We start from the raw sequence: 24,772 nt of genomic DNA, 5'->3' as shown, positions 1-24,772 counted from the left end.
GTTATCGTTGTTCCTGATTGGGAGTCATATATTAGGAGTGTGTTTTTCACCTGGGGTTTGTGGGTTGTTGATTTTGCACTGCTAGTATTTGTTATAGCCTGTGAAACTGTCACCTGTCGTTCTTCGTTTTCACTTTATTCTAATTAAATATAAAGATGAGCATTTACAATGACTGCCTACCAAAAGGCAAAAGGCCTCCTGCGGGGAAGGGGGCTGGGATTAATAAAAAAAAATAAAAATAGGACAAAACACACATCACGACAAGAGAGACAACACAGCACTACATAAAGAGACCTAAGACAACAACATAGCATGGCAGCAACACATGACAACACATCATGGTAGCAACACAACATGACAACAATATGGTAGCAACACAACATGGCAGCAGCACAAAACATGGTACAAACATTATTGGGCACAGACAACAGCACAAAGGGGCCTGGATAATTTTACTATGTTACGTCTAGTCTATGAGACCTGGCTGCAATAACCAACAGGTTTTTTAGGTAGGCTGTCCTCTTTTATACCTCTAGATGTCCCTATCTCAATAAATAAGGGATGAGTCTGGTTTTTCTATCAGTAGAATAGCCTGGACTGGAACAGATACAATATATATCTAAATGGGTGATCAAGAAAATGCACAGCCTTTTATACTTTTAGGTCCTGCTGCTGAAAAGTGTAATATCTTGCAATTGGATGTCTAAAGTTGCCTTGTATGTAGACAAATCAGTATGAGGATGCAAAATAGTATTTATACTTGAATGTTGTATTTTCATCAACTGTTAAGTACATGTCCGTTGCTTTTTATGGATTTTGTATCCATGTCTCGTGTGCAAAACAAATTCCCATTAAGGGCATACAGGTTTCATTAACATAAATTTATTTAAAGGGATTACTTTTATGTACAGTCGTGGCCAAAAGTTTTGAGAGTGACACAAATATTAATTTTCACAAAGTCTGTTGCTTCAGTGTCTTTAGATATTTTTGTCAGATGTTAACTATGGAATACTGAAGAATAATTTCAAGCATTTCATAAGTGTCAGTCTTTTATTGACAATTACATGAAGTTGACGCAAAGAGTCAATATTTGCAGTGTTGACCCTTCTTTTTCAAGACCTCTGCAATCCGCCCTGGCATGCTGTCAATTAACTTCTGGGCCACATCCTGATTGATGGCAGCCCATTCTTGCATAATCAATGCTTGGAGTTTGTCCGAATTTGTGGGGTTTTGTTTGTCCACCCGCCTCTTGGGGATTGACCACAAGTTCTCAATGGGATTAAGGTCTGGGGAGTTTCCTGGCCATGGACCCAAAATATCGATGTTTTGTTCCCCAAGCCACTTAGTTATCACTTTTGCCTTATGGCAAGGTGCTCCATCATGCTGGAAAAGGCATTGTTCGTCACCAAACTGTTTCTGGATGGTTGGGAGAAGTTGCTCTCGGAGGATGTGTTGGTACCATTCTTTATTCATGGCTGTGTTCTTAGGCAAAATTGTGAGTGAGCCCACTCCCTTGGCTGAAAAGCAACCCCACACATGAATGGTCTCAGGATGCTTTACTGTTGGCATGACACAGGACTGATGGTAGAGCTCACCTTGTCTTCTCCTTTTCCGGATGCCCCAAACAATCGGAAAGGGGATTCATCAGAGATAATGACTTTATCCCAGTCCTCAGCAGTCCAATCCCTGTACCTTTTGCAGAATATCAGTCTGTCCCTGATGTTTTTCCTGGAGAGAAGTGGCTTCTTTGCTGCCCTTCTTGACACCAGGCCATCCTCCAAAAGTCTTCACCTCACTGTGCGTGCAGATGCACTCACACCTGCCTGCTGCCATTCCTGAGCAAGCTCTGTACTGGTGGTGCCCCGATCCCGCAGCTGAATCAACTTTAGGAGACAGTCCTGGCACTTGCTGGACATTCTTGGCGCCCTGAAGCCTTCTTCACAACAATTGAACCACTCTCCTTGAAGTTCTTGATGATCCGATAAATGGTTGATTTAGGTGCAATCTTACTGGCAGCAATATCCTTGCCTGTGAAACCCTTTTTGTGCATAGCAATGATGACAGCACGTGTTTCCTTGCAGGTAACCATGATTAACAGAGGAAGAACAATGATTCCAAGCACCACCCTCCTTTTGAAGCTTCCAGTCTGTTATTCGAACTCAATCAGCATGACAGAGTGATCTCCAGCCTTGTCCTCGTCAACACTCACACCTGTGTTAAAGAGAGAATCACTGACATGATGTCAGCTGGTCCTTTTGTGGCAGGGCTGAAATGCAGTGGAAATATTTTAGGGGGATTCAGTTCATTTGCATGGCAAAGAGGGACTTTGCAATTAATTGCAATTCATCTGATCACTCTTCATAACATTCTGGAGTATATGCAAATTGCCATCATACAAACTGAGGCAGCAGACTTTGTGAAATGTAATATTTGTGTCATTCTCAAAACTTTTGGCCACGACTGTATACTGAACAAAAATATGAACGCAATTTGTAAAGTGTTGGTCCCATGTTTCATGAGCTGCAATAATAGATCTCAGAAATGTTTTATACACCCAAAAAGCTTGTCTTTCAAATGTTGTGCACAAATATGTTAACATCCCTGTTCGTGAGCATTTCTCATTTGTCAAGATAATCTATCCACCTCAGGTGTGGAATATTAAACAGCATGATCATTACACAGGTGCACCTTGTGCTGGGGACAATAAAAGATCACTAAAATGTGCAGTCTTGTCACACAACGCCACAGATATCTCAAGTTTTGAGGGAGAATGCAATTGGCATGCTGACTGCAGGAATGTCCAACAGAGCTGTTGCCAGAGAACTGAACGTTTGTTTCTCTACCATCGTCGTTTTAGAGAATTTGGCAGTACGTCCAACCGGCCTCACAGCCGCAGACCATGTGTACCCACGCCATCCCAGGACATCCACATCCCGCTTATTCACCTGCAGGATCTGAGGGGGGGGAGGAGGGGTGCTGAGGAGTATTTTTGTCTGTAATAAAGTCCTTTTGTGGGGAAAAACTCATTCTGATTGGCTGGGCCTGGCTCCACAGTGGGTGGACCTGGCTCCCAAGTGGTGGGGTCTATAGATTATGGCCTAATGAATATATGTAAATTGACTGATTTCCTTCTATGAAATGTAACTCAGTAAAATCTTTGAAATTGTTACATGTTGCGTTTATATTTTTGTTCAGTATATATGGCACTGAATATCATTATTCTCCCTGAATAGCGTTAGAATAGCATTTGTTTCTGATGAGTAAGAGAGGGGGAGAGTGTGGCTATTTGTTTCACTTGATATCATTATAAGACAGTTCCATTGAGTCACACTGTATAGCCCAATGGGAGCACCCTGCTGCCTGGAGATTGACTGAGATGCCGTGTCTTCTAAGGAAAGAACATTGCCAAGTTAATGAGCTATAGAGATGGAGCATAATTTACTAGTGCGTGCACCACACTCAGTCAACTGACTGCATATCACTGTCTTGTCTCTGTTGTGTAAAGCAGCATAGTGCTCCATAAAATGCAGTCTTTTGTCATTGTATCTTCATTTATTTTGAGGTTTGCCTGTCTTGGACCTATTGAGCAAATACTGTATGTTGCTTATAGAGTTGGTTGTGTAGTAACCTAGGCTACAGTGTAGCTGTCCGGATCTCTGGCAGCAGATCTGAAGTGACAGACAGGCTGATGATGAGGAGCAGAAAGTCTTTGAGTGCTATCCTCCTTTCCCTATCTTTCTCCAGTTCATCATCAATCTCTTGTACTTTGGCCTCAACTCTTGACTGTGCAAGAGATGACAAAATGCTAACATTATTGAACATGCTGGAACCCCCTCTGTCGTAAATAAATCAAATATGTTCCTTGAGTGAATTTAGGAGATTAGGCCTATATGATTTGCAACGTTTCTGTCCAGTCATTACAGTGTTTACACTGTCGCAGATGTCTCTCTGGATATAATTATTTTACCCTGAAACAGACACACCCTGACATCTGAGAATATACATGTTCTATTCTATACATATTCTATTCATAATCTCGGATGTCAGGGTGTGTTGGGATAAAAGAGTGATATCCAGAGAGAGACATCAGTCTTGTGTGATGGAGAGAAGAGACTGCAGAGAGGAGTTAAGGCCTCTTGGCTGGTGTGCATTGGTCCTGTTCTTAATGGCCACAACCTATTGGAGCAGGGAGACAAGCACAGATACAGCACCACACTGCATTTAGTCAGGAAGGCCATGCTACTAGCTCAGTGTGCCCTTTTCCCTCCCCAAAAAACTCCAGAGATGCAGTGCACCTCCACAACCACAGCAGGGCACTCTGATGCCTTGATGATGATGGTGGTCAGAGGGTAGTCACTCGATGGCCATGCTAGAATGGACCTAAGACTTAGTAAAGTAGTCTGAACTGATGACAAAATACAGGTGCTCAACTGGAGTCACATTCTTTTGAGTCAATATTTTTGTTCAGTATAGATGTACTCACACAGTTTCAGGCTTTTACCAGGGTAAGATAAGTTACTCACAGTTTCAGGCTTTTACCGGGGTAAGATAAGTTACTCACAGTTTCAGGCTTTTACCGGGGTAAGAGAAGTTACTCACAGTTTCAGGCTTTTACCAGGGTAAGAAAACAGAGGGCACATGACTACAGCCCTTCACTCTCACTGCACTAAAGTGCTTTTACCAGTTTCTTGAATTTCTCCAGACACATTCTCTTTGGGAAAGCTTTTCTTCCTTCATTTCATATTCGTACCATTCAATTTCTTAACGCAACATGTAACAATTTCAACGATTTTACTGAGTTACATTTCATATGAGGAAATCAGTCAACTGAAATAAATAAATTAGGCCTTAATCTATGGATTTCTTATGACTGGGAATACAGATATGCCTTTGTTGGTTACAGATACATTAAAAGATATGGGCCTCACAATGGACCTCAGGATCTCGTCACGATATTTCTGTGCATTCAAATTGCCATCAATAAAAATCAATTGTGTTCGTTGTCCGTAGTTTATGCCTGCTCATACCATAACCCAAATTCCACCATGGGGCACTCTGTTCACAACATCAACATCAGCAAACGACACCCACACGACACCATGCACGTGGACTGCAGTTGTGAGGCCGGTTGCACTTACTGCCAAATTCTGTAAAACGACATTGGAGGCGGCTTATGGTGGATAAATTAACATGAAATTCTCTGCCAACAGCTCTGGTGGGCATTCCTGCAGTCAGCATGCCAATTGCACGCTCCCTCAAAACTTGAGACATCTGTGCCATTGTGTTGTGTGACAAAACTGCACATTTTAGAATGTCCTTTTATTGTCCCCAGAACAAGGTGCACCTGTGTAATGATCATGCTGTTTAATCAGCTTCTTGATATGCCACATCTGTCAGGTGGACACATTACCTTGGCAAAAGAGAAATGCTCACTAACAGGGATGCAATCAAATGTGTGCACAACATTTGAGAGACATTTTCCATACGATTTTTGTGCGTATGGAAAATTTCAGGGATTTTCATTTCAACTCATGAAACATGAGACCAACACTTTACATGTTGTGTTTATATTTGTGTTAAGTGTAATTACCCTGGTAAAAGCCTGAAACTGTGAGTAACTTCTCTTGCCCTGGTAAAAGCCTGAAACTTGGTGAGTAACATCTCCATGACCACTCCTCTGTTGACCCGGCAGAGCTGTAAAAAGAGCAGCACAGAGAGAGAGACCCCCAATCAAACAATTGTTTGATTTCAGATGCAGCAATAAAAACACATAAGCTTACAGTAGCTGAGTGACAACGAGGCAGCGACCATACTGTACCTACCTTCAATGGAGGACAGCTGTTTGGACACTTTAACCCTGTTTCAAAGAACCAGGAACAAATAGTAATCATCAAACTGATAGCAATGGCACACTCCCACATAGTCCGACTTGGACACTGGTATAGAAAGGTTAACATGTAATGGTACAATAGGTTCACATACCTGTTTGACACCTTGGAAGCTGTATTGACTAATGTTTGAAATCCTATTTTACTTGTGTTCTTTGGTTTAATGTTGAACCACCCGAATTAACAGGAAGCTTTAGTGTAGAACAGGTCACTTGGCAACAGGTGTTCTTAGGCAAACATTAGCCTTACTGTGACCAAGCCCGCTTAGGTGCTGTTTGTTAGGGGCAAAGTAATAGTCAATCTGAGCTCCAGATTGGATAATCTTAAATACGGAAGTGCTGTTCCCTGAGAATAGCAATAAGGAATCTCTGTTGTCAGGTCAGATGCTCATCGTTAGATTCCCAAGTTAAACTAATACATTCAGCCAGATACCTTTCATTCCAAAGCTTGGGGACAAATGACTGCTGGACTCATTACCCAGGGATTCCTGTCTGCTGATTCAGGTTTACTGGACACTGATCATTTTCTTTATTGAGACACAAAGTCTTGGATTAGGTTGTTTGTTTGCTAGTAGAATTCCTTCACTCTGGTAATGGTAAACAAAGGGCCACAGACTTAACTGCCTGCCTCTCTCTGGGAAATGCTGTTTCTGCTCAACCATCTGACAGACGTTCATTGCCCATCCTCCCATCCCTATGGTAACCAAGCCGAGGTGTGTTTAAAGGTGGTGCTCTACCTGGGGCATTGGGTCGGGGCAGGGTAAGGGGTGAATCAGGTACCTCAAGTACCTCTGTACTGGAGTTAGGCCAGTATCCCTAATGGGCCAGGCTGTCTACCCATGTCCCCTAAGACACTCCTTGTGCAAACATCTGTTAGAGAGAAAGAGAATATACCATGAATATGGATTTGTCCAACATCTTTATTAGCATTATTCAAAATGCTTGTAAAATATCCTCCACCCTCAGTAATCATAAACAGATTACAAATACTGGTAAATGGTTTTCAAATTATAATGTTACACGGACAGAAGAGCAAGTACATACATGAACGTTTTTTTTGTTACCACATGCTTTGACGCTCAAGACACATGGTTAATTCATTATCATCATCAATATCGGACATCGTCTCATTAGACTTATTTTTATTCATTGCACAAACTTTCAAAAAGTTGTACAAACCTGAATTACTTTGTTTATAGAATTCAAGACAGAGAAAACATGACAGATAAAATGGAGGGTGTTCAGGAATGGTTATACAGACAAGCTTGGCTGAGCTCACTGTTTTGCAACTAAGTTCTTCTGGCCCTTTTTCACTGGGGCCTAGCTAGCTGAATCAAGAGCGACCATTTGTAAACAGAGCGGGTACAAACACTTTTCCCATTTAAAATTGTTAACACCAACATCAAAAACTCCCCACAAATCAATACATAAAACCCATTTATGATCAAGGGCATCTTGTGTAATGAAAGGTTATATGGCAGACAGCGAACAATTCTTCCTTAGTGCAGTGAAATGAAACTTGATACAATTTAAATAATCATTCTAAATATAAAAAATAAAAACACATTTATATAGTGTTATGATTTAATAATATTGTTATGATGATTCTGGTTATTTTAAAATGTAGGATTTCATAAAAAAAAAATAAAAAAAAACATTATATAGAGTATTGTCACGTCCTGACCATAGTAAGTTGTTATTTTCTATGGTAGAGTAGGTCAGGGCATGACAGGGGGTGTTTGTCTGTTTTTGTATTTCTATGTTCAGTTTCTATGTTTTGTATTTCTTTGTGTTGGGACGAGTATGGTTCCTAACCAGAGGCAGCTGTCTATCGTTGTCTCTGATTAGGAACCATACTTAGGCAGCCTGTTTTTCCTGTGGGTTTTGTGGGTAGTTGTTTTCCGTTTTGTTCATGTACCTGACGGAACTGTTGGCTGTCATTTTTGTTTAAGTGTTGTCATTAAAAGAAATATGAGTACTTTACACGCATAGAAACACATAGCACAACTTCATGCACTTTGTCAAGACTATATAGGAAACTTCAATAATTATACAATTGTAGACCACATTTCTCTTCCACGACCATACAAACCAGTTTGAAAAAGCCACAGGCAATACAACATTCACGAAAACAACATCTAAAAACGTAACCAAATTCTAGACTTTGTACAATACTTCAAAATACAACGCGTGGAACTGTATCAATCGACAACTTACCTTTTCTGGCACCAGAATATTTTTACCTAAGAACTGCATGTAGGTCATTTGGACACATTTTTTATGTTTTGCACAAACAGGACACCAACAACGTGATGCATCAGAGGATCAAACTGAGCTAGACCCTCATGCCCCCTCCCTCATTTCAACCCCTTCCTTCCTTAACCCCTGATTGAATTTGCCCTTATAGAACACTGATGTGCCAATCAGACCGCAAGGCTACATCTGATTGGAGTAGGAGGTGGGTTCGCCCACAGGACTGTATTCTGATGCCTGCTCCCGGTCTCCCTGGCCGCTGTAGCCTCCTGACTGGTCGAAGCTGCCCTGGTTGTAGGGCTGCTGCTGGCTGAAGGTCGCGGCCTGTTTTTCGGGCGGTGCTCCAGCGTACCGAGCAGGTCCTCCCTTATGCCAGCCAGTCTCCTTGAAAACAAACCAGATGTTTCCTGCCCACAGGACGAAGTTTAGGAAGCCAAACACCTGGAGAGAGACAGAGTATATCACAACAAAACAAACCATACATGTGGTGTGTGTGTTGTGGTGCAGTGTGGTAGTGTGTGGTTCACAGTCTGTCATACCACAGAGGTGTTAAGGCCTGACCAGCGGGGTCCTTGCACTGAGCCACACTTGTTGGTCATGACCTTACAGGCAGACATGAGCTCCTGCACCTCATCTGGATCTGTGGCCACCTTGACGTCTGACAAGGCCTGAGCCCAGGCCGAAGAACTGACCAGCCACATGAAGGCGAACACCACGGTCACTATGAAGTCCTGAGAGGGGAGGGGGACATGTTACTGAATAGTGATCAAGTTACTGTTTGCACAACCAGCAGATGTGAAAGGTGCAGGGACTGGGTACAGTATACTAAATATATTGCAGCATGGAAGCAGTACAAACACATAGCATACTATCTTATTCAAAAGGAAATATAATCAGTGGAGGTTTGAACACGGAAAAGGTGAGCAGCTCACGATGAGAGGGCCTCGATTGTTCTCGTGGTACTTGTTCTGGAAGAAGATGTAGACTATGGTGGCCATGAGGGAGTAGAGGAAGGCGAACACAGCAATGGTGACGAAGAACTCAGCTGAGGAAGAGTAGTCCCCAATGAGGAAGAGACTCTCCCTCCTCCTCCCATCACACAGCGGAGCCTCAAAGGACACCTGGTGCAACCTGCCACAGAGTGGAGAAAAGAGGAGTCTAAAACACCTGTAGCCACTCTTTAAACAATAGAGAGATTAAGTCTGTTAAAAGACATCAACAGACTGCTGATGATCTTATTTTGTGTGTCTCGAGTGAATATTAGCAAAGCTACCACTGAAAGCATTTTAGACATCTTGTCTGGTGCTAATCACTATCACTTTGTTTGGCTGCATAATAGCTTTCAGAGTGCCACACAGATGGATCTTAATTGGCTAGACTAAATCTTGCATATGGTGTTAGAAATTACATCTGAAATTGTCTCAAATATTATCCCGCTAGGCTGGTGTTGAAACGCCCACGCGTGCACGCACACACATACACACAGAAACTACATACAAACTACATACAAATCATGCAACTAAATATTAAAATCATGGTATCAACACACCAAGGCATAGAACTAAGGACACTTGGAATTGGAACTGCAAACACGTCCTAGAATATAGCTTGAAATACAAAGGCATAAAAACAACTAAAGTCTAACTAAAGCGTGGATGTAGACAGCAAAGGAATTTGAATGAGGTGCAACAGAGTTGGAGATGGCTCCTATTCTCTTTGGGTTCATTAAAAATTCAAAGGGCCGCGCTGGAAATTGAGAAAAAATACCTCTAAACCAAATGTGCTCGTATTGGTCCTCGAGTTGCATTACTATTATGTGTCTTAAATGTTACTAGAAAGTGTCTTACCTAAAAGGATAGGCAAAATCGATGCCAATACTGAGGTTGCTGCTGGCCTTGTCAAGCTGACAGTCAACACTAACCCGCAGCTGTCCACTGTAGCCTCCACATGTCGCAAATGCAAAAATGGCAAAAAGCTGTTGAGAGACAAACAAACAAAAACAACAAAATTATTGAATTGGAACTCTGTTCAGGAGTAATTCGCCTGATTATTTAAAGGCCCAATGCATCTGTTTTTTAAAAATCTCAATATCAAATAATTCCTGGTTAACAATTATGTACATGTACCTTACTGTAATAGTTTTCCATTACCGTAAATTCCGGACTATAAGCCGCAACTTTTTTCCCACGCTTTGAACCTCGCGGCTTAAACAATGACGCGGCTAATATATGGATTTTTCCCGCTTTCAATTTTTATTTCTCCAAAAAAACACATTCTGTGACGTGCTCTGTTTTTTGGCGGCATGAAGCTTTCATTAGACCAATGAAATTGCCGAACGGGTTAAGGTCAAACAGTGACGAGAGCGACAATGACGACAACGATCCAATATCGGATGAAGCAATTCTGAGGCTATTCAACTCCGACACCGAAGGAGATGACTTCAGTGGTTTCAGTGCACAGGAGGAGGAAGATAGTGACCAATGACTTTCTTGGTAGGCTACTGTTTACTGCAAATTTTTTATTTTTTTTGTTACAAGCCGTGTTTCGTTAAAGCCTATTTATTTTTGTTACAAGCCGTGCTTCGTTAAAGCGTATTTATTTTTGTTACAAGCCGTGTTTCGTTAAAGCCTATTTATTTTTGTTACAAGCCGTGTTTCGTTAAAGCCTGTGTAAAGTTAATTTGTTTCAATGTACCGGTAGGCACCTGCGGCTTATAGACATGTGCGGCTTATTTATGTTCAAAATAAGATATATTTTTTAAAATTCAGTGGGTGCGGCTTATATTCAGGTGCGCTCAATAGTCCGGAAATTACGGTAAATGGTCAAAAAGAAACAATATTAGCTGTTGTGGAAGGACCACCAGAGGGCAGGCTGGGCTCACGGATAGTAGCCCAAGAAGAGAGAGGAGGGAACCAGCAAGAAGGGGGGAAGATAAACTATCTCTGGAGAATGGCTACGGAGAGAGAGGTGCTATCCAAGAAGACCAATTAAGACAGTGACGAATATGTGATTGTTGTTATAGTTTGAAGATAATCGTAATGTGATCCTGTGTCATCTAAAGAAGATGTATGTTGTTCCTTTGGAGATTCTCATTGACTGTGTTGGAGTGTTTGTATTGTCAGAAATCCCTCAATAGAGAACTGTGTTGAATCAAGAAAACCTACTCTGGACTCGTTTATTCCACCTTTATTCCACTTTAGAGTGACACCAAATGACTTGGTCCGCTCACATTGGTGGAGAATGTGGGCACTAGGTGGACGAGTGACACAAGGATAAGTGAGTAAATCAAGATTCTTCCAGTAGACACAGAGGAACTATTCAAGAATGATGGACAACGCCCTACTACAACAGTTGATCACGGCACAGCAGACAACCATAGAACTCCTGCAACGACAGCTGAGTGGGCGAGAAGAACCTAGAGTGAAGCCTAGAGCGGCTGCTCATGCCATCTTACCTCGTCTCTCCAAGGAGGATGATATCGAGGCCTTCCTCATGACCTTCGAAAGGACGGCCACCTTGGAAGAGTGGCCGCCCACAGAATGGGCGAGCGCATTAGCCCCTCTTTTGATCGGGGTGGCCCAGGAAGCCTATTTTGACCTGGATTCCCGCGAAGCTGCGGACTATGGGCGACTAAAAACTGAGATCCTGTCCCGGTACCAACTGACTGCCAGAGATAGAGCTGTAAAGTTCCATCAGTGGACCTATATGACGGCCAATCCCAAAAAATGCTGCCTGGGTCTGTCCGAAGCGGAATACCTGGGGTACACCGTGGGGAATGGGAAAATACACCCACAGGCAGAGAAGACCAGTGCAATTCGGGACTGGCCTCGACCCCAGACCAAGCTGGACGTTCGGGCCTTCTTAGGGATAACGGGATATTATCGCCGTTTTATCCCTGGATATGCAACCATTGCCAACCCCCACAAACCTCATCAAGAAAAACTTGCCAAACCAGGTAGAGTGGAAAGATGAGGCGGAGGAGGCCTTTCAATTGCTAAAAGAGGGCCTGTGTTCTGATCCCGTCCTACAGGCTCCGGACTTCTCACAAGAGTTAATTGTACAGGTAGACGCCTCGGATACGGGGCTCAGGGCCGTACTAGCTCAGGGTGAAGGCGAAGCAGAGAGGCCGATTTTCTTTATAAGTAGAAAGCTCAGCGATCGGGAACAGAGATATGCTACCGTAGAGAAAGAGGCCCTAGCCATTAAGTGGGCCCTCGATTATCTCCGGTACTACCTACTGGGTCGGAGGTTCGCATTAGTTACGGACCATGCGCCCCTCACGTGGATGGCTGGGCCGGATCGAAGAACGGGAATGCAGACGCGCTGTCCCGACGCGACCAAGACGGTGCGTCTGGCGCACGACCCTCCGGTCCGGTCCTGAGGGGGGAGGTATGTGGAAGGACCACCAGAGGGCAGGCTGGGTTCACGGATAGTAGCCCGACAAGAGAGAGGATGGAACCAGCAAGAAGGGGGAAAGATAAACTATCTCTGGAGAATGGCTACAGAGAGAGAGGTGCTATCCAAGAAGACCAATTAAGACAGTGACGAATATGTGATTGTTGTTATAGTTTGAAGATAATCGTAATGTGATCCTGTGTCATCTAAAGAAGAAGATGTATGTTGTTCCTTTGGAGATTCTCATTGACTGTGTTGGAGTGTTTGTATTGTCAGAAATCCCTCAATAGAGAACTGTGTTGAATCAAGAAAACCTACTCTGGACTCGTTTATTCCACCTTTCCACTTTAGAGTGACACCAAATGACTTGGTCCGCTCACACTGTTTAGCAAAAAACAATTTCACAATCAAGAATTTAGCTAAGAGTGGTCTGAGTGAGAGGCCTACAGTATGTAACCTGAAAACGATCTGTTTTGGCAGAGGCTTGGAACTGTCTTTATTGGTACATTAAAGGCCTAGTGCAGTCAAAAATTAGATTTTCCTGTGTGTTATATATATTTCCACACTGAGGTTGGAATAATACTGTGAAAATGATGGTAATGTTTTTTTTGTGTATGAGCTGTTTGAAAAGACCACCTGAAATTTCAGCCTGTTTTGGTGGGATGGAGTTTTGGCCTGCATGGTGACATCACCAGGCGGGAAATTAGTTAGACCAATAAGACAGAGATCCAAACCTCTCTGCCAATAACAGCTGATTTTCAGTTTTCCCCTAACTAGTGGTAGCGCAATGACTGGAAGTCTATGAATATCTGCATGCTGCTAACACTAGTTAGCATTGGCTCGTGAAACTCCACGAGTTCATCTGACTCTGGGGAAGTAGATAATGGGCCTCATTGCCAAAATCCCGAAATATGCCTTTGACTGAAAATGATTTGATAAGCCGATAAAAATGGCTGCATGGACCTTTAACTTATACCGCCGGTGAGGTCACCAGGCAAGCCAAAACTCCAACCATGCAAAACCTGCTGGTTAGAAGGTCCTGTGTAAATTGTACTTTCAACCAGCAACTATGAGGAAATAACACTGATGAAATCTGTTCACACTTTTACAGTGTTAGTTTCATCAGCTGTTGTAAAATATGATACAGAACACAGGAAAAACAGCATTTTGAATGAAATGGGCTTAAAATGACTCATCTGTTGAAAGTCTGAGAGGGCATTGTGATCACTAAGAACACAAGGGCCTTGTTGTAATTTCCTCCCAATTATTTATGCATCCATCAGTTGTTAAGTCAAAGATAAACAAGAACACCAAGCGTGCAGCTCTAATCCCTCCCAAGGATTTTGTTGGTCTTCCAGCAGGCAAAGCAGTGCTCAATTTCAATTAGGCCCCCTCCCACACATACAGGTAATTCATATCCAGCACCACTCTCTCTGTAGTGGATTCTCACTGCAGTTAGACAAAGAGGCAGTGACATGGCTACGGCTACTGACAGCAATGTCTGGAGTACCCACCCACCAAAGAGTGAGAAAGGTTGAGATAGCGAGACAGGCAGAGAAATAGGGAGAGAGAGAGAAGAGAAACTATTTTCAACGTGAGGGACCTCTGTAAGTTACAGGCCTGATGAAGTACATTAGCCAAGCACTGAGAACAGAATGGGCTCATACTGAGAGGTTAGGCCTCTCACCGCCTGCTTGCAAAACTAATACAAAAGCAAAGTCTCATCATGAGTGGGAATTAGATTTCAGTAGATGACTCAGATGCCAATGTTCCGTTATGAAACAAACAGACACAGGAGTATTATTAACACTTGGACCTGGACCATTCCAGCAAGGATAATAGGGTATCAACATGCGGCATAAAAAACATCTGACAATATCAATCGCTCAAATCAGCTATCTGCTCCTTCAACCTGTTCCCCATTCTCATTGAGAGTAGCTACAGCTATAGTTCCAGACACGTCAGGTGTCTGGACACAACATGCAATAACAAAATACATTAGGTTTCTTTCACAAGACACCCATACAGCAGACGGCAGTCATTAGTACTGTACTGACAGACTGGAGAGAGAGAGAAGTCAGCGTGACAGAGACATCCTCAGTATTCCTCTTGCGCCCAATGATGACCTCATCACCCGCTGACTCAGAGAAATTCCTGGACATCATTAGACTTCCGCTCCACTTAGCATGCCCACAATAGGACCACAACTTCTCCTCTCCCAGAGGTGGCTACAGAGACTGTAGATCCATCTCTGAAAAATGACTAGTGCTATGGAGACATGCATACACTGCCACACATACACATGACATAACATGCATATGCACATACATCAACAAACACACACACACACTTGTCCAGTCTGTTGGCTGAAATATATATCAGGTTTGTTTCTATGGGGATCCTCCAAACAGAGCCTGAGAAATAATTCCCATGCTGCAACTGAGCCAAACACTCGACTACCATGAGAACTAGGAAACTTAGATTCACATGTATAAGCACTACTCATCTATAGTCTCATTTTCAGCCCTGCATCCAGAACTAGTTATCATTAGCAAGCTCATAATATAATATTTCTGTGCAGACTGAATGATCCTCTATGTCTAACATTTTGTTAAAATGAAGCCACCAGTAATAGAGCAGAGGAAAGGGGAGAAGGGAAGGATTGAGAGAGGCTCACTGTAAATATTCTCTTGGTCAAAAATAAGGTCTATATAACAGGGAAACAATTGAAAGGATGAATAAAGGCACCGATGAGGGTTTACAGGCAAGCTGTAAGTAGGCTAGAGCAGGGTTTCCCCCCAATAGGTGCACATTTAGTTTTTTTGCCTTAGCACTACACAGCTGATTGAAATAATCGAAGCTTGATGATGAGTTGGTTATTTGAATCAGCTGTGTAGTGCTAGGGCAAAAAACAAAACGTGCACACAGCCGGGGGCCCCAGGACCGAGTTTGGGAAACCCTGGGCTAGAGAGAGAGCAAGACATGTTGGAAAGGCTCAGCACTGCCTGCACTGAGAGAGGGTTATTAGTAAGCTCTCATATCTAGTCACTTCAAAGGACAACACAGGCATTTCTCCTCAGAAAGACATGTGGTGGGACAGCAAGTCAAACCAGGAAGATAATGTAACGAACGGCAGGTAGGGAAGTGAACCCGGGTGTCTGTCGTGAAAGGCAAACACCCTAAACATCCCGTCAATAGGGTTAACCCACTTGGTGGGAATTGTAACGTGGCTCATATAGCGAGGATCGCTACAATATCTTACAGAACAATCGGAAACTGATGCTGGATTGAAGTGTCGCACTAGGAATTACACATCTCCATTTACATTGCACCAACTTTAGTTGATCATGCAGAACGGTACACAGCCTAATCACTCTGTCAACTTATCTAAATCTCAACATTTTTGCAATTATTTCTTAAGGGAGAGGCATGATATTCTCTTATCATTAGGACCTCAATGCTGAAATACATCTGTTGAATTTCATTAAACATTTTGTAACTGAATATCTGACCACACCTAATCAACTGCAGTATGTAGAGTGTAATGAAAATGGAACTTACCGGTGCAAATATAACCATACACATTTGAAAGGAAAATTACAATCCAACTTTGTTACACAAAATTATTTCTAGTAGCTCTCACTCTCATCCCATGAAACTGAAGAAGATGCTCCCCAAAGACTGAACAGGGTTGTGTGTTTTCTACCTCTCTCTCTTTCTCCCTCCCTCCCTTTTTCATAAAGTAAAACAACGAATACTGTGAGAGAGAAAAGTGATATGAAAAAAGCGAGAAACACGGGATAAAGAGAGAGAGATATGGATATGATGTCACCTATCAGTTTCTTTATTCAGTGTGTTCTCTTCTTACCCCAGCTGAAGATAGGACTCCACACACACACACACACACACACACACACACACACACACACACACACACACACACACACACACACACGCGCACACACACACACACACACGCGCACACACACACACACACACACACACACACACACACACACACACACACACACACACACACACACACACACACACACACACACACACACACACACCAAGCTGTAATACACACAAAACCATACCATGGGAAACCCCATACCATGGAAACCCCAGAACATGCCATAAACAACCTCACAACATCAAGAACCCACAAAACTACAACATTCTGAGCACCACCAGCTAACGTTCTCTTCCAATGACATTGATGTACAGTACCAGTCAAAAGTTTGGACACACCTACTCATTCAAGGTTTTTCTTTATATATTTTGATTTGTTTAACACTTTTTTGGTTACTAAATGATTCCATTTGTTATTTCATAGTTTTGATGTCTTCACTAATAATCTACAATGTAGAAAATAGTAAAAATAAAGAAAAACCCTGGAATGAGTAGGTGTGTTCGAACTTATGACTGGTACTGTAAGTGCACAGAAACACCACTCAAACCAGACCTAAATGAGTCTGAGGAAATGCTGTCATTAGAGAAAACAACAGCCATAATCACAGACCCAACAGGGAGAGTTTCATTAGGCAAGAATTATAATTCTGTAGCAGTTGAGGAAGACCAGCTGGAGTGGGGCTTGAGCCAGCAACCCTGCAGTAACAGGGCAATCACACAACCTACGCCATAAAGATCCAGACCTCTTGCCAGTGGCTGTACTATGCTTACAGAGGTGTTATAAAACTGTGATGTCTAAGATTAAATCATTGAGGGAGATATGAGAGTTAGTAGGGAGTGGGGTAAGACAAGCCATTTTTTTTACAGGGAAATATAGTATTCTTTCTAACAAAGATGTCTCTATATACACTACATGGCCACAATTATGTGGAGACCTGCTCGATGAACTTCTCATTTCAAAATCATTGGCATTAATATGGAGTTGGTTCCCCCTTTGCTGCGGTAACAGCCTCCACTCTTCTGGGAAGGCTTTCCACTAGATGTTGGAACATTGCTGCGGCGACTTGCTTCCATTCAGCCACAAGTGCATTTGGGTGGTTGGGCACTGATGTTGGACGATTAGGCCTGGCTCGCAGTCTGTGTTCCAATTCATCCCAAAGGTGTTTGATGGAGTTGAGGTCAGGGCTCTATGCAGGCCAGTCAAGTTCGTCCACACCGATCTCAACAAACCATTTCTATATGGACCTCGCTTTGTGCATGGGGGCATTGTCATGCTGAAACAGGAAAGGGCCTTCCCGAAACAGTTGCAACAAAGTTGGAAGCACAAAATAATCTAGAATATAATTGTATGCTGCAATTCCCTTCACTGGAACTATGGAGCCTAGTCCGAACCATGAAAAACAGCCCTAGACCATTATTCCACCTCCACCAAACTTTACAGTTGGCACTATGCATTGGGGCAGGTAGTGTTCTCCTAGCATCCTCCAAACTCACATTCCTCCATCGGACTGCCAGATGGTGAAGCGTGATTCATCACTCCAGAGAACGCGTTTCCACTGCTTCAGAGTCCAATGATGGTGAGCTTTACAGCACTCCAGCCGACGCTTGGCATTGCGCACGGTGATCTTAGGCTTTTATGCGGCTGCTCAGCCATGGAAACCCATTTCATGAAGCTCCTGAAAAACAGTTATTGTGCTGACGTTGCTTCCAGAGGCAGTTTGGAACTCGGTAGTGAGTGTTGCAACCGAGGACAGACGATTTTTACTCGCTACGCACTTCAGCACTCGGCGGTCCCGCTCTGTGAGCTTGTCTGTCCTACTACTTCGCGGCTGAGCTGTTGTTGCTCCTGAACGTTTCCACTTCACAATATCAGCACTTACAGTTGACCGGGGCAGCTCTAGCAGGGCAGATATTTGACGAACTAAATTGTTGGAAAGGTGGCATCCTATGACGGTGTCACATTGAAAGTCACTGAGCTCTTCAGTAGGGGCCATTCTACTGCCAATGTTTGTCTATGGAGATTGCATGGCGGTGTGATCAATTTTATACACCTGTCAGTAACGGGTATGACTGGAATAGCCAAATCCACTAATTTGAAGAGGTGTCCACATACCTTTTGTCATATAGTGTATTTCAGGATGTTGTGTATCCCTGGAAATAATCAGAATTAATGTAAACAATACAGTTTTGAAAACATAGCTTGTCCAATAAAAGAGGTCTCTTGGCACAACTTACCCCAGGTTTGGGGTAAGTTAAGCCACAGGACAGGGTAAGTTACACTGCCTACACATTTCTGTAATGAATGAAATTGCAGGGACTGACACCGGAGATGAGAAGCAGGTACGGGGAGTCAAACATTCAATCAGGAACAGACATGAAACAAGACAGGAGCAGCGTCAGCACATGGGTATACAAGGACATATGACAATCAATGCAGAAGCAGGGAACAGGGCGGGGAACCAGACAGATATAGGGAAGGTAATGACAGAGGTGTTTGAGACCAGGTGAGTCCAATAATCGCTGATGCGCGTGACGGTGGGAAGGCGTGCGTAATGATGATTACAGGAGTGAGCAATGCTGGGGAGACTGGCGCTCGAGCGGGAGCAGGCATGACAGAAATATTACCAGTAGCTATTAAAAACCATGTCTATCTTTAGTTCCCAAACACAATTCAACACAATCACAATAGTTTTTTGTCTTAATCATATTAATCATATTTTAACACAGGCTTAACACCTAGCAAACACTTTGTACTTTTTTTTTACACTTGTAACATAGGCCAGGACCTGTTGTTACCTCATATCCTAGCGATAATGCCTAGCATTACGCCTTGGAAGAAAACACTTCAATTTTGTCAACTTGCCATTGGCGCAACATACCCCATGCCATTGGCTCAGTTTACCCCAAGGCAAACATTTTGACTATATTAGCCCACACAGCTACAATGATGCACTTTCATGCTAGGTTTAGGACCTCATATTGAAGCTTATAGAAACCCCAACTGCTAAGTAGAACACTCTTATCTACTTTGGTTTATACACAAGCATCATGAAATCTCTAACACAATACATTAATTTGACTTGGTGAAAATACTTTTTGGGGACCTAACTTGCTTACCACTTTTTCCATGTGGTTTTCTTCCTTCACAGACTCCATTAAATGATGACCTCTTCCTAAATATTTGGTCAAATTATTCATTTTGTGTATGCTTTCCTAGAAACAACTTCCCCCTTTTGCTCAACTTACCTCACTCTCCCCTACTGAAGTACCTTAATAATCATCATCATCATAATAATAATAAAACCGAAGGGAGTTGTTGGTAGAATGAGAAACAATAACATTTAATGTGATTTAGCACACATCCTGTCCTTATAGTAGTAATGCAATAGCTTTGTGTGCTCCCGAACCCTAAGGCCCAAGGGACTGCAGCAGAGGAGGCTGGTGGGATGAGCTATAGGAGGACGGGCTCTTTGTAATGGCTGGAATGGAATTAACGGAATGGAGTCAAACGTGGTTTCCATATGTTTGATGTATTTGATACCGTTCCAATGATACTCCAGCCATTCCAATGAGTCCGTGGCTGAATCTGCTTTAAAAAGAACACTGAAAGCTTCAGGAAACTGAAAATTGTCCTTCATCTGAGGTCAGGACTAATGGGGTGTTACCAACTCTATCTGGGACTATAGGGAGAAATCACAGGCTGTGACAAATGCAGGTCTGCAGTTTAATATCGCATAGGTTATCATTGCCATTGTAAAAATACAAAGGTGAAAAACTGTGGTTCCATGTATTCATTGGTATCGGGTATACTTCGTGACGTAATGACAACTAAATTAAAGACATAAAGAAACAAAAGCCCCCCTCCAACATCACAAGACCATCTCTTTCCTAGAACCAACGAGGGAAACTGAAAAAGAGGCCGTCCACGGAACACATGTTGATGGAAACTTGAATCAGGCATCAACAAATCAGACATAGGATGGAAGAAATAAGCGAGAACTGCCCAGAACAGAGTGTGATGGACAGCAGTGGCCCATGGCCTACGTTCCCTGAGGAGCGATGGGCCTACAATTTGTTGGATTATTACTTTGTTTTTGCCTCCGTGGCTTGAAGAAAGTATGTTGTACTACTTCAGATATGCACTGCCCAAAAAAACTTTCATTTCATGTATTAATTTGTATCTGGTATACTTCATGACGTAATGACAACCAAATTAAAGACAGAAAGCTTGCAAAAGATCAAACATCCCTTTGAAGGAACATCTCCCTTTCTGTAGTTCTCCAGTGAGATGTTTTTTAATACCTATGAAAAGGTATATAGAAGTTATACCTCATGAGACAGATTAGTGTTAAAAAACGTGGACTTGGACTTGGCAGCTTGGACTTGGACTTGGCAGCACACAGAAGCTCTGCTCCAAACTCAGCCTTGAACATCATGTATCATCTCACTATCTGTCTCAAACCAGGTACAGTATATGTATCCAGATCCAATGATAAATTATGTAACACATTTTCTCTGCCATCACATTACAATCTACCTCCCATGAAAGTACTGAAGAGAATGACCCTTAGCTGCTGTGGGCCTGCAGGTCTGGGATTGGAGGTGAGGGCCGAGGGCTGAGGGCAAAGGTCATGGAGATAGCCTGGGGAAAGAAAGTGTGTCAAGCTCTCCTCCTACAAAGATATTGATCTTGAAGAAAGTTTTTCACAATGTATAATGAACAAGGAGGTTTTCTTGGTTTAGAGTAACAGATGAGTGCAATATTTTGTAGACAGAAGGAGAACTAGATACATCCCAAACATCCCTACATCCCCTTTTACTTCACCCGGGCTGCCTCTTCTAAATGAAAAACGTATCTTCGAGGAGGTCAGGAGGAGAACATGTGTCACGGATCAGACATACTCTCCAAAAGCCCCCCTCCAACATCACAAGACCATCTCTTACCTGGAATCCACAAGGGAAACGGAAAAAGAGGCCGCCCACGGAACACGTTGATGGAAGGTTGAATCAGGCATCAACAAAACAGACATAGGATGGAAGAAATCAGAGAGAACTGCCCAGAACAGAGTGTGATGGACAGCAGTGGTCCATGGCCTACGTTCCCTGAGGAGCGATGGGCCTACAACTTGTTGGATTATTACTTTGTTTTTGCCTCCGTGGTTTGAAGAAAGTATGTTGTACTACTTCAGATATGCACTCCAAAGATGCATCTCAATAGTTCTTTCCTTGTATCCTCTCCTTCATACACACTGATCTGAAAACGTATAACTGTAACTACTGCTCCCTGAAGGAGGGAAAAGAGGTACAGTGCCTTCAGTAAGTATTCAGACCCCTTGACTTTTTCCACATTTTGTTACGTTACAGCCTTAACCTTAAAATGTACCAAATAAAAAAAAATGTATCAGCAATCTACACACAATACCCCATAATGTATTGTCCTGAATATTCGTCATAGGAATCACTCGGATTGCCTGCTTCTGGAGACGGGACGATATTTCCTGCGTCAAAATGGGCGCTCAGGCCTTGGGAACAGTCGATGTGATGACACTGCAGAAGCATGGGGGACGCACAACAAATTGCAGCCTGTACCAATGTTCACTCTAATTCCTTTCGGCACCGAGCAAATTTCAGGTCTGCTGAGCACAAACTTGAACGTTGTGAAAATTCTGTGAACACTGTGGCTGTAACCACCTTAAGTTCCAGTTTTAACAGTGGCCAAGTAGGCTACTATGGCTATTTGATCATAATGTAGGTCCTACCAGAGTGGCCAGTAGTGAAAAGAACTGAAGTAAAAATGCTTTAAAGTAGTACCTAAGTAGTTTTTTGGGGTTACTTTACTTTACTATTTATATTTTTGACAACTTTTACTTTTACTTCACTACATAACTAAATACAATTATTTACTTTTTACACCTTACATTTTCCCTGACACCCAAAAGTACTCGTGACATTTTGAATGCTTAGCAGGACAGGAAAATGGTCCAATTCACCCACTTATCAAGAGAACATCCCTGGTCATCCCTACTGCCTCTGATCTGGCAGACTCACTAAACACAAATGCTTTGTAAATGATGTCTGTGTTGGAGTGGGCCCCATGCTATCTGTAAGTAAATAAAAAACAAGAAAATGGTGCTGTCTGGTTTGCTTAATAAACCCCAAAAAATTATGAATAAACGTCCCTTTTTCAGGACCCTGTCTTTCAAAGATAATTCGAAAAAATCCAAATAACTTCACAGATCTTCATTGTAAAGGGTTTAAACACTGTTTCCCATGCTTATTTTAGAATATTTGAGCAGCAGCAGCTGAAAAATGAGCTCCTACAAATATTGAAATTTACATGGTTTTTAGAGTGAAGTACATCGGAAAAAAGCAAAAGAAAACTGCAAGACTGAATAGGAGAAAAAACAAGCAACAAACAAAGAAGATAGGCTTTTGAAAAATAACTATTTTTCATAAAATTGTAGTTATCTTAGCTAGCTGAATTGTTTAACAGTTGCTAAGCAGTTGCTAGGGACTCTTTTGGAAGAAGCTAGCTAGCTAACGAAGAACAACAAAGAATATCTAGTTAACAGAAGAAAAGAAAGAGAAAATCAGGACAGAAGAAAAAGGATATCAAAGTGAAACAGTTCTCTAAAGACACAAGAGACAATAATACAAGAAACAACACTTCTGTAGCTTGTCAACTATGTGTCTGTCTATCCCTGTTCTCTCCTCTCTGCACAGGCCATACAAACGCTTCACACCGCGTGGCCGCTGCCACTCTAACCTGGTGGTCCCAGCGCGCACGACCCACGTGGAGTTCCAGGTCTCCGGCAGCCTCTGGAACTGCCGGTCTGCAGCCAACAAGGCTGAGTTCATCTCAGCCTATGCTACCCTCCAGTCCCTAGACTTCCTGGCGCTGACGGAAACATGGATTACCACAGATAACACTGCTACTCCTACTGCTCTATCTTCGTCTGCCCACGTGTTCTCGCATACCCCTAGAGCATCGAGCCAGCGGGGTGGTGGCACTGGAATCCTCATCTCTCCCAAGTGGACATTCTCTCTTTCTCCCCTGACCCATCTGTCTATCTCCTCATTTGAATTCCATGCTGTCACAGTTACCAGCCCTTTCAAGCTTAACATCCTTATCATTTATCGCCCTCCAGGTTCCCTTGGAGAGTTCATCAATGAGCTTGACGCCTTGATAAGTTCCTTTCTTGAGGATGGCTCACCTCTCACAGTTCTGGGTGACTTTAACCTCCCCACGTCTACCTTTGACTCATTCCTCTCTGCCTCCTTCTTTCCACTCCTCTCCTCTTTTGACCTCACCCTCTCACCTTCCCCCCCCTACTCACAAGGCAGGCAATACGCTTGACCTCATCTTTACTAGATGCTGTTCTTCCACTAATCTCATTGCAACTCCCCTCCAAATCTCCGACCACTACCTTGTATCTTTTTCCCTCTTGCTCTCATCCAACACTTCTCACTCTGCCCCTACTCGGATGATATTGCGCTGTCCCAACCTTCGCTCTCTCTCTCCCGCTACTCTCTCCTCTTCCATCCTATCATCTCTTCCCTCTGCTCAAACCTTCTCCAACCTATCTCCTGATTCTGCCTCCTCAACCCTCCTCTCCTCCCTTTCTGCATCCTTTGATTTTCTCTGTCCCCTATCCTCCAGGCCGGCTCGGTCCTCCCCTCCTGCTCCGTGGCTCGACGACTCACTACGAGCTCACAGAACAGGGCTCCGGGCAGCCGAGCGGAAATGGAGGAAAACTCGCCTCCCTGCGGACCTGGCATCCTTTCACTCCCTCCTCTCTACATTCTCCTCTTCTGTCTCTGCTGCTAAAGCCACTTTCTACCACTCTAAATTCCAAGCATCTGCCTCTAACCCTAGGAAGCTCTTTGCTACCTTCTCCTCCCTCCTGAATCCTCCTCCCCCTCCCCCCCCTCCTCCCTCTCTGCGGATGACTTCGTCAACCATTTTGAAAAGAAGGTTGACGATATCCGATCCTCATCAAACGACACCGCTGGTCCTGCTCACACTGCCCTACCCTATGCTTTGACCTCTTTCTCCCCTCTCTCTCCAGATGAAATCTCGCGTCTTGTGACGGCCGGCCGCCCAACAACCTGCCCACTTGACCCTATCCCCTCCTCTCTTCTCCAGACCATTTCCGGAGACCTTCTCCCCTTCCTCACCTCGCTCATCAACTCATCCTTGACCGCTGGCTACGTCCCTTCCGTCTTCAAGAGAGCGAGAGTTGCACCCCTTCTGAAAAAACCTACACTCGATCCCTCCGATGTCAACAACTACAGACCAGTATCCCTTCTTTCTTTTCTCTC

General features: G+C 43.2%; 1 protein-coding gene and 1 long non-coding RNA gene across 2 annotated transcripts in view; both read right to left on the bottom strand.

Annotated features, from left to right (window-relative positions):
- Positions 1-5,604: 5,604 nt before the first annotated feature.
- LOC123725636 (uncharacterized) lies at positions 5,605-6,116 on the bottom strand. Its single transcript, XR_006758179.2, has 3 exons — positions 5,983-6,116; positions 5,823-5,857; positions 5,605-5,694 (listed from the first exon to the last, which is right to left on the bottom strand). It is a non-coding gene; the product is annotated as an uncharacterized LOC123725636 (long non-coding RNA).
- Positions 6,117-7,882: 1,766 nt separating this feature from the next.
- Positions 7,883-24,772, bottom strand: part of synpra (synaptoporin a) — a 47,350-nt gene continuing 30,460 nt past the window's right edge. The window contains exons 3-6 of the mRNA XM_014133436.3: positions 9,988-10,115; positions 9,073-9,271; positions 8,680-8,871; positions 7,883-8,581 (exon numbers count right to left, since the gene is read on the bottom strand). Coding sequence (XP_013988911.1) covers positions 8,324-8,581; positions 8,680-8,871; positions 9,073-9,271; positions 9,988-10,115 — 777 coding nt within the window. The 3' untranslated portion in view covers positions 7,883-8,323. The remainder of the gene's footprint in view (positions 8,582-8,679; positions 8,872-9,072; positions 9,272-9,987; positions 10,116-24,772) is intronic.

Source organism: Salmo salar, chromosome 12 (genome assembly GCF_965601325.2).
Source record: "Salmo salar chromosome 12, fSalSal1, whole genome shotgun sequence".
Classification (NCBI taxonomy): Eukaryota; Metazoa; Chordata; class Actinopteri; order Salmoniformes; family Salmonidae; genus Salmo; species Salmo salar.
The sequence above is the reverse complement of the archived record's forward strand: the minus strand, read 5'-3'. Positions and strand labels throughout refer to the sequence as shown.